General features: G+C 43.4%; 1 protein-coding gene across 5 annotated transcripts in view; it reads right to left on the reverse strand.

Annotated features, from left to right (window-relative positions):
• The window catches only part of gse1 (Gse1 coiled-coil protein), a 604,225-nt gene that overhangs the window by 129,637 nt on the left and 457,513 nt on the right, over nt 1–17,075 (reverse strand). For 2 of the 5 annotated variants that reach the window (XM_041190847.1, XM_041190846.1), the window contains exon 1: nt 15,002–15,295. The exons of the other annotated variants lie outside the window; for them this stretch is intronic. In XM_041190847.1, coding sequence (XP_041046781.1) covers nt 15,002–15,038 — 37 coding nt within the window. In that variant the 5' untranslated portion in view covers nt 15,039–15,295. Of the gene's footprint in view, nt 1–15,001; nt 15,296–17,075 lie in introns of those variants that run through there. 5 annotated transcript variants of the gene reach the window in all.

Consider the following 17,075-nt stretch of genomic DNA (forward strand, 5'->3'; position numbering starts at 1 on the left):
ATAACAGGCTCAATATAAATCATTCTAACTATGTGATGCAGCCATTTGCTTGACTGCGGGATTATCTGATAATGTAACCTTCACTGCCATGATCATTTAATGACTAAATCTGTACAGAACCTGCAGCTGTGGATTTGCTTTTCGTTTACTTTTTGGGGTTTTTTTTATATAAAAAATGGAAGTCTTCTGGTTGCTTTGATGATTTTTTTTCTGGATTTGGTTTTGGCGATTCATCCAGAACCAGTCCAGAGTTTCTTAAAATGCTCCCTCGCCACCTAAAACCTTGAGAGGAGGGGAAGGTAATTTTGTTTTTGTGCAGCATAAAGGTAATTTTTTGGGTCACTTTAATAAACGGTTGTGGGAAAAGTGGGAAATTTTCACACAGCCTTTATTTTGCATTCTGCAGTGAAAGTCATGTCATTGCAAGTCACATTTGCAGTGAAGGTTAAAGGTTGCCAGGTGTGAAGTTAAAGCTCGCTCTTATGAAAATGTTAGCTGCACAACAATGAGCTCATTTCCAGCAGTCATTTCAGCTTTACACAGCATAAGTCCTTTCTTTTTTGAGTAGGAAGCGGAGGGGGAATGATTTGGACAGCAATTTTCACCTCGGGGACCTGCCATGTCAACTGAGCCCAGAATGACAGCATGTCTGCAATGCTTCCCATGTGAACCGTCTTAATCCAATTCCTGGTGGGCACAGACTTACAGTGTAAAACTGTCCCTAATTCTGCAGTAATTGGCAATCAAACGCAGAGAGGCTGCAGGACCTGCCGGTGTGGGATACGGCAAATAATGACACGCTGCCCAGGTTGAGGCAGAAGCAAGTCGTTGGGAGGGAAGTCGAGGGAACGTTACCTCTAACTAGATGTACAGCATACCTGACCTGGGAGTGTTGTGTGTGGCTGTAATGGGAAGTGTTGCAATTCCCAGCACAAACATCCCTCATCTCGCCGAGCATTGAAAAAAACAAGGTTTCAAAGTATAGGAGCTCCTGGACTTTATTCATTTGGTAGATGATTGGACAAATCTGGAAGATCAGAGGTTCTACCCACTGATCTATAAGGATGTGTAGTAGAGGCACTACAACTGGTCTCATGGGGGAAGGAAAAAAAAAGTCAATCCTATTGCTATTTATTTTGAAAATGTACATGGGGCATGTGGACTGAGAATTGATGTAATGCTTCCCATGGTCACAGAGCGTTCTGAGATCTACTGTCATACATGAATAATAGACATGTTATCCTGGCATTCAGACCTGGAAATATTGACTTCCTAACCTAGTGTCAGTTAGTTTAGGGAGAATCAATTCCTCTCAGCCGTGGCTTAGTTGGTAGCACTCGCGCCTTTAAGTCACAAGGTTCTGGGTTCAAGTTCCACTCCAGGGCTTGGGCACAAAAATAAAGGCTGGCACTCCAGTGCAGTACCGAGGGAGTGCTGCACTGTCGGAGGTGCCGACTTTAGGACAAGATGTTAAACTGAGGCCCAGTTGGCCTGCTCGGGTGAAGGAGGGAAGTTACCCACTGGCATCCTGGCCAACAAGTATCCCTCAATAAACAAGTACAAAAATAAATTATCTGGTCATTATCACATTGCTGTTCATGGGAGCTTGCCGTGCGTCAATTGGCTGCCCCATTTCATACATTACAACAGTGACCACATTTCAAAAAGCACCTCATTGGCTGTAAAACACTTTGAAGTGTCCAGTGGTCATGAAAGATGCTATATAAATGCAAATGTGTTTTAAAACCATTTAACTGGTCTTGATTGACCCATGCACCATTTGCACCAAAAATGGCATCTAGGCAACCTAATGTCAGATAATTCTGAACAGATCATTGTCAGGTGCTACAACTATAGTGTTCTTGAGATAAAGAGCGAAGTTCAACCAGAAATTCTGACTCTTGTTTTCCTGCTCAGTATCCCTGCATTGACCAAGGGCAAGATTGCACTTGACTGTAATGTTCTCCATGGTCAAATAGTCTACTGGCAACTGTTAAGGTTTTTAATTGGCTATTGGATGTGCCATGAAACTGTAGACCAGCAGGAGTCTGTCTGCAGCAGGTCAGGAGGGAATAGGAGTATGGGATGGGTCAGAGATGTCAGAAATTAGAGGGGAAAAAAAAGTTACATTTTCTTCTCATAATTTCTTATTTAAGCTGGGAAAACATTTTTGGGAAATAAAACCCATCATTTATTGAAATAAACAGCTGACGTAGCAAAACGAAAGGGGAGGAAGAGAGACAATGAGAAACTCCCTTCACTAAACAAGTACAAATGGCTAAATAATAAGCATGGACAATGGAGATAATGAAGTATTCATATTATTGATTGTTCCGGTGACTTGTGCTTCTCATTACCAGTGCAAAGTGTGTTTATTGTGCAGTTTCACCCAACCGATTCCTTTCCCTTTTTCTAAAAAATGATAAACTCACAAGCACCGACTCAATCAATTCAGGCTTAATACACTTTGCAAGCCTGCAGATGGTACCAGTGGGCCAGCCGGGTTTATCTTGGGGTAAGAAATGAACACTGGCAACACTGCAGATTTGCTGCGTGTATCTTGATTTTGCTAATAATCAGGCCATCTGTTAGCAATCGATGGCCCGCACTGTTCTCGCTGTCAGTCATCCGGCAAGATGTCGCCTGGATCTCAAACAGATCAGTCTGAACCCATCTCCCGCTGCCAGGCTCAAAACCTTTTCCAAACTAGCACATTTCACCCTCCCGGTAAAAATCTCTCTTCCTCCTAATGAATTCATTTGCTTGGAAATTTAGCTTAAAAAAAAAAAATCAGAAAATGCAGAAGGGGAGCATGGGGTGGGTGCGGAGAAAAGAGAGAGGGAGGGAGGGAGGGAGACACACAGACGAACATGAAGCTGGAAAACAGAAGCCAGTTGGAAAGCTGGCAGCTTTTGGATGATGAATATTAGGGCTAAACACTAGCCACAGATGTGGCACACATTACCACTAAATGAATACCGCATATAGCAGTTGAGGCATCCATATTTATCTATTAAACAGCGTTACTGTAAGGGTTAGCATTTTAGATATCGGTGCAAGCTTCCAGGATTCCAGAAGCTTCAACTTCAGGTGGCAAAATGGAGAAGGAGCAGAAAGGCACAGCAGCACAAATTAATGCCACTTGACTGATGAGACAATGCTCTATCGAGAATTCAGCCAGTTGAGTCTTAGTTTATCAATTCCGAATCCAATCACCGATTATCCTGTCAAAGGAAAGTTTACCTGAAGCCACTGTAACATGTACCAGCACTTGGTACAAATAATAGAGGGGCTGGGCTGCATGACGCTACAGGTCAAAGGAGCACAAGAAACTTCACTCTCATTTTGGGAATTCAAATACCAACATCAAAACAGACCTCTGATTGGGCTGATTGCTGGGCCTAGCTCCCAATTTGCATCCAATGACGGCCTGATAACTGTTGTTGGGCCTTAATGCAGACCTATGTGGCCATGGCAATTGTGTTGCCAATGGGTAGTGCTACTCCTTAATGAACACAGTTGGCGTGGTGCTAAGAACTGAACAAAGGCTTTACAGTGACTGAAGCCACTGCTGACTATTACTCAAACACTGGGAGCTTCCTAGCATTCAGAACAGCTACAATCTCATTATGCCTGAAGAAGTGCTAACAACCCCGTGTTGCAGAGAGCAAATTCCAAAGGAGTTGTACAAAGGACATTTGCATTACCAAGGCCAGACCCAGCTAATGCAGACAAGCTGCCTGATAGGGCAAAGGACCCTGAAATCTCCTTTAAAATTATTAATGGTTGAGACGTTGAATATCTCAGGGATCTAGACAAAGCAATATACATCCTTTGCCCAAAAGTGGAGTTCGGAGTCATATCAAATAACCCCCACCCCCCGCCCCACTCCCACCTTGTGGGGCTGCAAAGGCAATCTGCCATCTTCCATCAGCCAAACAGCAGTAGAACCAGAGCTCTGACCAGGTTGAAATTGCCTGGAACCTATCTACACTGTTTCTCCTGGGACTTCTATAGCGCTTACAAGGCTAAATAATCTCTACATGCCTATCTCATCTCATCGCGTTCGGCTTCAGCCTGCCAACTCTGTGCAAGAATACACCATTAGACTTATATACTGGACTTTGAACTCACGTGAAACAATCATTCTTATTTTGTCTGTGGTCTTTGCCTTATACCTCTTTCTGTTCTCTATCTCACTGTTACCGTATGATTGAAAAGGAGGCCATGTTGGGGCGCTGCTCTTGCGATCGTGTGTGCGCAAATAAATTAACTCCTTTTAGTTCATCCTATCTCAAGTTTGCTATGGGGTTATTAATAGAGAATTGGATCACACCAATACTGAGGGGTTGGGAAAAATACACCACCACATATAAGACAGGAAATCAAAAACGCCTTTCTGTTTATGGATGGGTGGTGAGAGGAGAAATCAGGGCTGTTTAAGTTAATCCCTCTCCTGTCCGTAACACATAGGATTAGCAGGGGTGGGTAATGCTTGAGCTGTACAGTTTAGGACATCCTAGCTTTTCTTTCTCAGCCTCCGGGAAGTACAGCTGCAACAGGCAACTCTTGACGAGTAGGCGTGAAGTGATGGGAGTTCAAACGCATCAGTCAGGGGAATGGGATTCCAACATGCCTTGCAGGCACAAGTTCAATGTTGCGGTACTGCAGTCAGTGGGTTAGTCCCACAGATTACTCATGTTCAATTATTTATTGCACTGCAGACAGCCAGTGTCCCCTCCTTGGCCAATGGCGTCACCAAAAGAACCACTAGGGGCAAGCTGCTGTACAGTACATCATTACTGTCTTACAGAGCAAGAGAGAGAGAGAGACAAAAAAATCTGGATTTGCTTTCCCTCCGACTGACAACAAAGGCTTCAGTTCCAGGACATAAATCATATTCAGATGAGAGTTTCTCTTGTTCTGCATGAAGGTGCCATGATCTGTTTAAAATGTTGTCTATGGTAATCTTCCGCCTTCAGTGCAGATTATTAAAATTCACTGTATATTTAATCTGCTCGTCTGAATTAATTGAATTTTTAGACTCAGTAATTGTCAGTATTTGCACTACTCCAATCATGAGCTCATGACAATTTAATGACAAAACAGAGGACCAACCACAGAGCCATCATAATCCAAATCAATTATGTATCATGGGTAAAATATTACACCATTAAAGGCAAGGAACGTAATTCCATTCACTCGAACTGCTTAACTTCATGTCCTTTCGAGGAAGATGGGGAGCTCGGTACCTGTGTCTTATATTGTCCAGCAGTGCTCAGCCATTAACCCATTAACAACACCGCTGCCTGCCTCTTATGCATCCCCAAATGTCGCTCACCCATCACCCCTGTCCTCCAGTGGCTCCCTACCCCTGATTCATTGATTTATAAAATCCTTAGCTTTCTTCAGAAAGATCTCTATGGCCTCTCCTCAGCTCTGTGTCATAGCTTGCACCAAACTCTGGCCAACGGTGCCATACCCTCAGCCACCTCTGCTCCACCATCAGCAACAGTACCTTCACCATCATGAACTGGTTTGCCCCAGTGGTCTTTTCTGTGCCATTTTCCAATGTAATCTTATGTGATCAAAGGCCTGGGGACTTAAATTCTAACAATTGGTTAATTGCTCCTCATCTTCAAAAGGCACAACCATCTTGTTAAATATGACTTCAATCACCTCACCATTCTCTTAGCTCCTCTTTAGTGTCCATTCCCCTCATCACTGTAAAGTACCTTTGGAATTTTCATGACATTGAAGGCGTAAAATATTAGTTAGTTAAATATTAATGAACCACTATTTAAACAATGTCTTGGATGGATTTTATTTTTCAATGATGTCAGAAAGCTGGTGATAGGGATCTGCTGTCCATTATAGAAACTGTCCAATCTCAATCAAAGATGACAATTATTCCCCTTACCAGCAGTTCTTTCAAATGCGCAACTGCTAAGTGCCAGATAAATATGTTATTAAGTATAGGCTAGTATAAGGTATAGGCTCCCTGGTTTGATACTTGCTCTGTAGCCACTCTAAGAGTGGCAGCAGCGGCCACAACACTCCCAGGTTAAGAATACAAAAGCAGCTCTGATTCTCGTTCCTGACCACTGTCCAGCAACTCCGCCACACCCCTTCCGCCACCCCCCACCCCACCCCCGAGAAGTGAGGATGTCGGGAAAAGATTGAGTTCTGCTGTAATGTCATCCACACATAGATTACCTGCAGACACACAGTGCAAAGACTTGTGCATGAAGAGAGCTCAGTGGACAATCTAGTGGAGAGCAATTGGCATGAGTCATGTATGTCCCTCAGAAGAGGAGAGAAAAATACTGGAGGGATGGAAGACCAAAGGCTTAAATAACCAGGAAGTTATGATTATTTAACTTTACTGATCTTCACTGCTACAGTCAAGTTCAGCTCAGTCGTAGCACTAACACATACAATGTGGTTTAAGTTATAAAGGAACACTCTTCTTTCTCACTCTTCATTGATGACACTCATACTATCCTCCTCAGTTGGGTGGGTAGAAATGTTAAGCTTATAGACCAGTGGATTAAGTCAATTTTGGAGATAAGTACTGTGAGAGAACATCCTTCTCTATAGGCGCCCATTCCTCTAAAAAAAAAGTCAACCAACCCAACGGATATTTAAACATCGTTTAAGACAAACTTTCAGACAGAAAACCCAAAGCTCTAAATGCATCGGTCACTCAGCCGTTACTGACAATCAATAGCCTTTCAACAAAACGGAGCTACACCGGCAGAAGCCCCTTTGGTCCCATTAATACCTAAAATAAACTTCATGGACAATTCCATCTCCACATTTCCTCAAAAATACAACTCGCTAAAAAATTTCACATATTTCAAATTACCTCAAATTTTTATGAATCTATCAACAAAAGCATACAACTGGCAAACACAGCTTTTCTTTCCATCTCCTCGTGCTTAAAGTTCAGGCATAAAGAGGATCAACACTGAACACACAAAGGCTCATTGCACCAACATTCTGCGGAACACTCAAGATAAAATAGAACAGGCAAAAATATCTCAGCTCCTCTCAAACTGAGCTCAAGATAACCAATTCCACAGTGAGCATGTACAAAGGAGGTTGTGTGCTTTTGCGTGCGCTGTGTGTTGATCTGCTAATAAAAGTTTTAATAGGCACATACCACTAGTTCATAAAAAGCATCAGGGTAGCAAAATAACATAGTACCATAAATGTTTAAGTGCGGTAAGTAACAATTCCCTGTCAAAGCTTTCTAGGCAGCACACAGTGTGCGAAGCTAATAAACACTTTGGGCTGACTATACTTATCAGTTTTAGGGACATATGTTGCCGCTGTTATCGGTGTCATTACACAGCAGTAAAGTGTAAAAATTGATTACAATGGCATTTATCCCGGTCCATTGACAGATGCTATGAAGCCCGGGGAAGGGACAGCAAACATCTGGTCAGCCTGCCTGCTTCACAGATGTTGAGCAAACAATTCAGGAGTCCCACCTTTCCTCCTGCAGCCTTGCCCTACGAGATTACTTTAACCTATTAACCTCTACAACTGAGATGCCTAGCCTCGGCCTCTGAAGCATCCCAATCCTGTTCGTTGATGCACTTCCATTTTTTTTTTCCAAATGGACGATGAAAGGCAGGATTCACACTTAGCACCACCAATCTTTACCACAGCTAGCATCCTGCTGATGTGCAGTGAGAACTTTTTTCTCTCATTGAATTTATGGAGTAACCAGTTCTGTAATTGGTGCGTGGGACTATTCCAAACTTTGGGCTTTCTGAGAAACTGTAGTTGGTGTGTAAATCGCACCCCAAAACAACTCAAATTGCAAAGCATCGCCAGGTACATCATGCACAAGAGGGCTACTGCCAGATTACAAGCTTGAGAGTGCAAGCTCCAACTTTATGCTACTCCCCTCCAACAAAACACGGTGCCCACTAAGGCGGTCTTTCAACCCTCCTTGCGAGTAACTTTTTGCCCAGCTATTACTTTATCTCTCATCCCCTCCTGCAATAGGTTTCACTGCTTGGCAAGCTGGCTGCCAATACGTCACCCAACTAACATACTGCAGACACAAGCTAGACAAGAGCAAACCGGGGACAATTTTGATCAGAGGAACAGGTGTGCATTTGCATCTTGCACCCATTAGAGTCCCAGCAGAAACCCGCACTTTAATTGGACTGGGGTTTATTCTCAGCTGCAATTCCACTGTATGGAAGAGAATAAATTTAGCAAATGTTTATCGTACTAATCAGTGTAACGGGCAGAGACGAATGATGCATATACTGGTTACCCTGGCAGATTCAGGTCAGCACATGTGAATAACTCTTCCAGCAAAGGGATGGCACTCGATGTACCTGAAAATATTCACAGTGATATATCATTGAAAGGAAGCATTTCCAACAGCGAAATAAGCGGAAGATATGAACCTTAAGTAGGAGGGGGGTGGGTCAAGGGAGAGGAGGCAGTGGTGGTTGAACCATGAAGCTTATATTCACTGTTCGTCCATCACTGCATTCTTAGTTACAGTTGTCATTCTTTGCTAAACAATTGCCATGACAGGTGCTTATTTATGCTCAGCATAGCTCCTCTGGTTACTGTTGGTAGCATCATGGACATGATCTTGTAATCCAACACTCTATGGTGTAGTCTACGCCAATGGCTTGTGGCATGGTTTTCCAAGTTTTTCTCTTTGTAGACTACACACTTATGGGGGTTTGGGAGGGGGGGGGGGTTGGTTGGGGGGTGCGGGGGGTGCGCAGGTATAATATTTAAATCCATATTCCCTTCAAGTTATATACATGTCAAATTGCTGCTGCAATCAAATCTCGTGATTTAGGTTTTCCTCACCAAATGAGACAACTATGCTATAAATAGTCCCTCCCAAACCTGCAGAGGCCTCGTTGTTTAAAGAACAAGAACTAAAAGTTTTTTTTAAAAAAATCACAGTACTGCTCTAGGAGCAAACATTAAGAAGCTTCCAGACTGTAATATCGCAACCATTAAAGATTTAAAGCCATACTGTAACAAACCTTTTACACCTATAAACGCAAATGGGACCGAGTTGCCTGGGCATCGAGGGACAAATTCCCAGGGCCTTGGGGGAATAGGGGCCTCACAGGTCAGCAAGCCCTTCCTCACACCACTGTTTTGGAGCCAGCTATAATCTGAAGAGATTCCATGTAGCTCTTGTACTATCACTGCAAAATGAATATTAACTATCTAGTGGCATCTCAGGACTGATGTTGATGCCTCTCTAAAAGGTGGCTTTTGGGAGACAAGTGAAAAAGAAAATTACACAGAGATGCCACGCAGACGGAATGCTTCCTGCAGCTTCTCTGACAGATAGCGAGTCAGGCATAGTGTGCTGTAACAAGAGTTTGTGGCATCTCAAACACAGTTCTAGTGAGGTTCGAGACGGTGTGGCAAATATGAATCTCCATGAAGAATCAACAACCTTTCCAATATATCCATGGGATGCTGCGCAGGAGAGAGGCCAAACATCTTCAGTTTGAGCAAACAAAACACTGCAGAACGCAGCTGAAACTAAACTGGACGGTTCTGTGTTTTATCCCTCCTGCAACATCCTGAAATGTTACGTGTCTAAAGGTTGAAAACTGACCTAGCTTGGAGCTGTCCAACCTTCAGAAAGGCTGTAATGTGACCTCGCCTTGGAAACTGCATGTAACTGTGTCAGTCAAAGGGCTATTTTGAGTTAGCCAGCCCACCAACAGTTTGCCTCGCAGTCCGGTGAGATGCAGCAGCCAATCACTCACGCTGTCAGTGTTTCCAGATGGATTTTGTACCTTTGACATTTGCAGCAAGCAGGCACTTGACGTCGAAACTTAACTGTGCAACACAACGCTAGGGGGGCAACACGACAGCAGAGAGTATGGAATTACAGGGATGGTGGCCAGAGAGGTTTAACACAACGCCCTAGCACACTTCTACCATCAACCAGAGGATTAGTCAGAATGGGAAATGCAGATTTAGCCTAGGTGTGGGAGGGTATATTCATGCACAATCACACCTTCTTCATTTTGGACTGAATAACAAAGTGCAACTGCTGGCTGCTTCAACCGCAAGTCACCTCAACTTTGCCATCGTACATGTTCACATAGGCGCAGGCTCCAGCAGGCACCACTACACAGCAAACAGGAGCTGGAACTTTGAAGTCAGGTGCAGCTCCTCTGCCACCAACCCAGCTGAGCACAGCTGACTGAACACTGGTTCGAAACCTCAGCCAGCCTGGAGAGCTCAGCAATGCATCAGATGACTAATCATCCACCCAAGATAACCAGGGAGCTCTCGGTAAGAGTCACCTCAAATCTAGTTGTTAAATACTGTTTGAAAAAAAAAATCACTGCCATTCAGAGCCAGCACATTCTCCCTCAATCTGGGCTTGTCTTGTTTAGCAATAGCCAGCTCGAAACCAATAACTGAATTGCTTCCTTCAGTCTAACGCAACTGTTACAATAGAAGCCCTGAAATTGGCCAGCATCTACTAGGTGAGAAATTTTATCAGTTAGAAAAAAAAAATGAAAATTTGATATTTTAAAAATCATAAAAAAAATCTAGAAATGAGGTGCCATTATTTTAGTGTCCTGATATTTTACTGGATTCATGTTAGTGGCGAAAATCCTGTCTAAAAGATATTTTTCCCTCAATATAGGACTCATATTGGTGCTGCTTAGCCCCTTAAACACAGGTTGCAGGCAGAAGGTAAAAACTGCCAGGAATTGTTAAAACTAGTGCCTTAAAGACCCAGGTTTAGCTGCTGGGCACAGGATTCCTGGTGAGTGCCAGTAATTCCTAGCTGAATTTTCCCTCCCTTACACAGGGGCGCTGAGTCCAAGTACAGATCACTTCCTGATAACTCAAGCTAGGGGAAGATGGTGGCATCATCACTGGACTAGTAATCCAGAGACCCAGGGTAATGCTCTGGGGACCTGGGTTCAAATCCCACCATGGCAGCTGGTGAAATTTGAATTCAATAAAAATATGAAATTAAAAGTCTGATGATAACCATGAAACCTTTGCCGATTGTCATAAAAACCCATCTGGTTCACTAATGCCTTTTAGAGAAGGAAATCTGTCATCCCTACATGTGACTCCAGACCCACAGCAATGTGCCTGAACAAGGGCAATTAGGGGTGGGCAATAAATGCTGGCCTAGCCAGCGATGCCCACATCCCATGAGTGAACTTAAAAAATGCTAAGATTTGTTAATCCAGCACAGACTAAGAAATAAAACCTGTGACGTATTGGTGTGTAGTGGCACATTCAGGGAGTTTTTGCTCCTTCTTTGCTACCTATTTTCAGCCTGTCCCTTTTCCTCATACTGACTCCTGGTTGGAGGGTAAGCATCTGCCGTGTGCCAAAGTAGCCACTTGTCTGGTATGAGCCTAAGCGGTAAATGAAAGCATGCTATTTGGGCATGGGGTCAGGGAAGAGTTAAAACACAAAGCTATGTCACATCTCGTACTCAATCATATCCACACTTCAGTGGGGTGGGGATAGAGCAAGCTACTGGATAGTAAGAAGTGGGGAAACTCAAAAGACAGAGGTTAATTGCACTATCTTGCTGTCACTCCAGCTCAGAGTATAAAGGTTCCAGACTTACTCCAGCTCAAAGATGTCTCTGGACTGCCTGACTCAACTGTCCATTGGGAAAACCTCAATGGGGAGAGGGGTGGGGAAGAGGGGGACACTCTTCAGTTATTTGCACCTCACACTCGAAGGGCAGCAATTGGAAAAATGTTTTAGAAATTTTGTTTTGGCCAGATCTGGCTTGGATACATTTATTGTTTTGCAAGGAAATAGTTAATACACAGCAGGGTGAAACATATAACTAGGAACCTTCCAGAAAATCCTAAAACACAATTAATATTTTCCCACACAATACAGACACAAATTCATTTCCAGGGTTGCATAAAGGAAGGATAATCCCAGGGGAACTTGGGAAAGATTTGTATCCTCTGGGTACAGAATTTCATTTGCACTTTGCCAAATCTACAGGTCTTTAGTTTTACTCACTATCTTTGAGAAAATATTGCTGGAGGTTGTAAAGGGAATGCAAATAAATACTAATCGGAGGGGGGTGCGGTTTCTCCCTCATAGTGTTACCTAAACTACTTGTCTGAACCTAGTAATGCAACGAGATTTACTAAACAATGCACTTTGAATCTAGAGTGCTTTTGCAAAGTACCACAGGGACACATTTTTGCAGTTTAAATGTTGCTCCTTTTATGATTTTATGAGGTTATTGAATGGTTTTGTTAACTCTGCCATTTTCAAGCACTCCCTGCAGCTTGAACTGATATTTAAGTTAGTTGCTCTAGTCTAATGTAATCAATGTTTTAAATAAATTATGCACCTCTCTATATGAAAGCTTTGAGGGTACTTAGAAGTGCAGAGTTGTTAAACGCTGTTCAACTTGGGAAGATCGGTTTTAATAATTACTGAAAGTATATCACATTTCAACCCTTTAGTGAAAGGTCCCTCAACAAAATGATTTAAATCACATTGGAATGCCACTGACAATGTCAATGTGTCTATTCCTGAAGCAACAAGAGTGAATTACTTTCAGCAGTTCTCAAAATGAGGATAAGATCTTCAAATCTTTCCCCAACCGTTGAAACACTCATGAGCGGAAAATTAGAAGAGGAGAGGGTAGGAAGAAAACAAGTAAAGGAAAAGTATCCGAAAGTATCAAAAAAGTGTTCCAAAAATTGAGGGGCCACAAAGGTGCAAGGATGGCTGGAGTGGAGAAAGAGAATGATAATAGACAGAAAATCCAACGCGTGTTTTAAAATTGCAGCTGTGATTCCTGGTCTATATTACCAAGGGATACTGATCATAATTTTGAGTCAGGCTCACCAAGGTGTTATTAATTGACACAATTTATTTTAATTGCTGATTACTAATAGCAAGGTCATCATCACATTGCAAATATCCACGCAATGTGAGACACCAAGGAATGTTCACTTAAAGTAAAGACATCATTCCTATACATTGGAACTATTTGGGCCCAAAGACTGAAAAATATATATTTTTTTAAAGAAGTGATTTTTTTTGTTAGCTATTAGCACCCATTCTTCAGATGTCACATCCCATTCTTTACCCAGCTCAAGAGACAAGAATCCAAAGGGGCAGAGTGTGTTAAGAGCCTGCTTTGCAATAATTAATCCACCGGAGTAGAGTGGTATGTTTTCTTTTATCTCTTGCATCCCCTAACCCTTGCCTTTTCTAAATCTCTACCTGTGAAATAATCATTTAGAAACGAGGATGTGGCTCACATGGTTACCATGATAGCTGCACATGAAGACTACAAAGTGGGCTGAAGTTAAAACTGGACAAAACCGCCATCAAAATAAAAAGACGCACATTAGGTCCTTTGATTTAGTGGAGATCAAAACAAAAAGAGAAGAAATATTGAAAAAACAACTTAAATGCCATGATAGGAATGAAGGGCCTGCCCATCCCACAATTTTGAGTAGTCATAAATAAAGTTTGCTGCTTATTTAATTTTGTCCTAAGGTCACTTTCATCTTAAACTTAATTGGTACATGTTATGACTAATAATAATAATGATGTAACAATTCCACCTCTGGTAAGTGCATGACTTTATAAAAATCAATCTTCTTTGGATACACTTGACAGCAGCTTTTAGCGAGTTTTAACTTGCTTTGATTTGATAGGAAACTTAATCATTTGGCGTGGGGAAATTGTATCTACTTAGGACCGGGTCACACATTTTTTTAAGTGGGGGGCCTGAAGGGGAGGAAAGCTTACTAAAGAATTCTCCCATCAAAAGAGATCAAGCTGGAAACATTACTGTCTAATTAAAGATTAGTACAGTGCATTGGGAAGGAGAACACACGGGACACAGGGTGTCTGGGAGCCATTGGAGGTTGACAAAGGTGGAATATGCAAGCAGAGGGTTCTGGGAAGCAGAAAGATGTAAAGAAATTGAGTGTACAGATAATAAATATAGAGACAAGAGTTTAAAAATCTGAAGAACTGAGGCAAGGCAGAAGCAAGCTGCATGTAGAAGCGGCAGTGATGCGATGACAGCCAGGGTATGGGACTTGAAGCGACGTTTTGAGGTGCCTCGTTCAGCCTGAGCGAACATCCATGACAAGGGTGGAAAGCAAGGACAGCGAATTAGGAGTTAAGTTGAATCCTAAAGTTCAATTTGAGGAAATTCTGACTCCATCCCAATCTACTGCAGGATAAGCAGAGCGGCCATGAAGCCGAGGAAGAGAAAGGTGCTGACAACAAAGGTTTGGAAACTAACCCCAATGTCCACCAATGATTTTGCCCAAAAGAGGCAAAGGAGCTGGCTAAGAATGCAGTCTTGAGAGGAAACTGGAGGGTGACTGAATAACTGGAGTTGGAAATGCACTGGCTGCGATGGACCAGCTGGAACAGGATCCACACAAGGGGCAGCTGAGAAGAAGTGGGCCACAGAGGAGGAGGATGGTGAGAGTGATGGTCGTCTGGGAACATTGTGGTGAGGTCAAATCAAAAAAAATCCACAGTTGGCAACATTACACATTCTTCCCACAGTCTACCTAATACACCAATAAAAAGCTGGAGTTTTATTTGCTACAGTTTGACTGCAGATACATAATCAGAATTCACTGAGCTATGAAGAGGAGTTAAGCACCCAACGATGGTAACACACACCACGTTTAAGACAGTCAGATTACCTAAGCGTTTTGAAATGAGCTGTTAAATAAAACACACTCAGCATTTACAGAAGCTTTTAGGAGAGTGCATGTTTGAGAGGTAGGGAAGAGAGGGGTGGATATGGGGATGGGGGTATCACAACAAAAGAGCTGGAGAAAGCTAAAACCTCCAGACGGTGAAAGATAACAGGCTCATGTTGGTACAAGAAATGAACTGCACAGAGAAATAAAGGAAAACAGCAACCGAATAACAGGCACACACACACACACACACACAGAGAAAGGTGACTGTTGATGTGTCTTACCTGGGAGGTAGTAGAGTGGTGGCTTCAATCCAAACATGGTTTTAACTTACAGTGCCATTGTTCCTCACCAGGGGAGAGCTGCAAGCATGAATGAGTTGTACAGGTCCAGAGAACAAGGTGCTCTTGTCATTCAGTAAAACATGTAGACTGTCAGTCCCAGACCCACATTGTGCTTAATTGACTACCAACAATACTCTGAAGCCACCATACAGCTGCCATTCCTGGATCCTCCTTCCTTCAAATGCCAAGGGGCTGTGAGGGAAGAAAGAGGGGTGGGGAACTAGATACTGCTTAAAAAAAAAGGGCGGGGGTGGGGGGGGGGGGGGGTTGTTGCTGGTGGAGATTATGAGTAAACATTCATTTTGTGTTTAGAAAGATAATTCCTAAGACTTGCGAGGAGCAATGTTTCTCTTCCACCCAGTCATCTGAATGTCAAGGTCGGAGAGCAGTAGATTTGGGCTCAGACAGAAAGTGGGAGTGCTGCCAGGGGGAAGGGGAAGGGGAAGGTGGGGTGGGGGGTGGGTAGTGGCAGAGGCGGTGCGCTGCCCCTGGAGCTGGCGCCCTGTCTCCGGGTTGTCGCTGACCGGACCTGCGGGGAGGAGGAGGAAGCGGCAGACGGGAGCTCTCCTCCCCGGCTCCACGTCCCACGACTGCGGGGAGAGGAAGAGAGAGAGAAAAAAAAGGGGGAAGAAACTCGCTCCTCCTCTTCTCTCTCACACACACACACCACACACTGCAACCGCCGATCAATCTTCATGCAGGAATCATTAGCTGTAAATTGCGAGTCTGGCCGAATGACAGCAGATTTGTCACTCTTAATGAAAGAGTACGGATAGAAAAGCTGGCGACATCTGTTCAGCCCCCTAGTCCCGGGCTCGGGGAAGCTTCACTTCGTCCTTGTGTCAATAGTAAAACGATAGTTCGGCCCCTCGCAAAGTGTGCATTTCTCTTCCTTGTATATATTACTCTATACGAAGAAGCTAATGTGTTAGAGAGAGAGAGAGAGTCCACTGTTTAAACCAGCAGCTGCAGCAGCCGGTCCGCCAGACACAGTGAGAGTGAGAGAAAGAAAGAGATAGCATCAAATCTCCAGCCTGGTGCTCAGCATAACCAGCACCCACCCTTTTCTCTGTTAACACAAGAGTCTGGCAGAAACAGGGGGGAGCCGGCTGACTATCCTGTGACTTCTAGAGCAACGAGTGTGTGTGTGTGAGAGAGAGAGGAGGGACTAAGGAGTGGAAAATAACCATCTCCAACCTACCTCCAAATGATAAACCAGGAAGAGGTTAACGTGGTCGAGTGCTCAGGACCTGTAGGAGGCTTTACAATCAGGTGTCTCATTTCACCCAATCTCCACACACTGTTTCATCTGATCACTTTTTTCTTCTTCCCCTCCCTAAAAACACACACACACACACACACAACATACTTTTTCTAGTTGTAAAACAACCATTTAACTCCTTCCACTCCAGCTCAGCACCAACAGACCAAATCCCTCCCCAACCGCTTCAAAATAAAAACAGCCGAACTCAGAGGGACACATTTGGCGATCTTAGCCCTGTGTGGTCCTTTGACTCCCGGTTCCTCTGACCAGGCTAACGGGATGGGGAATCTTCACGAGAAAGTGTTAATTCATGACACCGAGAGCAATAACGGCCACTCGGGTTAAAATGCAGAGACACAGGCGACCACAAGAATACATCATTTCTCGCCAAACTACTTTCCTTTTATATCAAAAGTTCAATGAGCAATGGATTGCGAAAATAAAACCACATCCTCTGTTTCAGTCACCACACAAAGATTTTTTTCATACAAGTTGATACCCAGTCGATTTTTTTTTACACCAACCCCCCCCCCCCCCTTCTTTGCTTTTAAAAGATAAAACAACATTTAAAAAATAAACGTTTCTCAGAGTTTCTAGCTCTTCAATTCCCTGGCAGCCAGCTACTAACGGTTCACTGGGTGTATAAGACTTGCAGTCTATCAGCACAGCAGCAAGAGGAAAGCGATAAGCTATCACTTAATCTCTCCCTAACACACTAGCCCCAGTGCTCCAGGCTGCTGAAGGATTTTT

This window comes from Carcharodon carcharias, chromosome 7, assembly GCF_017639515.1.
Source record: "Carcharodon carcharias isolate sCarCar2 chromosome 7, sCarCar2.pri, whole genome shotgun sequence".
In the NCBI taxonomy this organism is placed as follows: Eukaryota; Metazoa; Chordata; class Chondrichthyes; order Lamniformes; family Lamnidae; genus Carcharodon; species Carcharodon carcharias.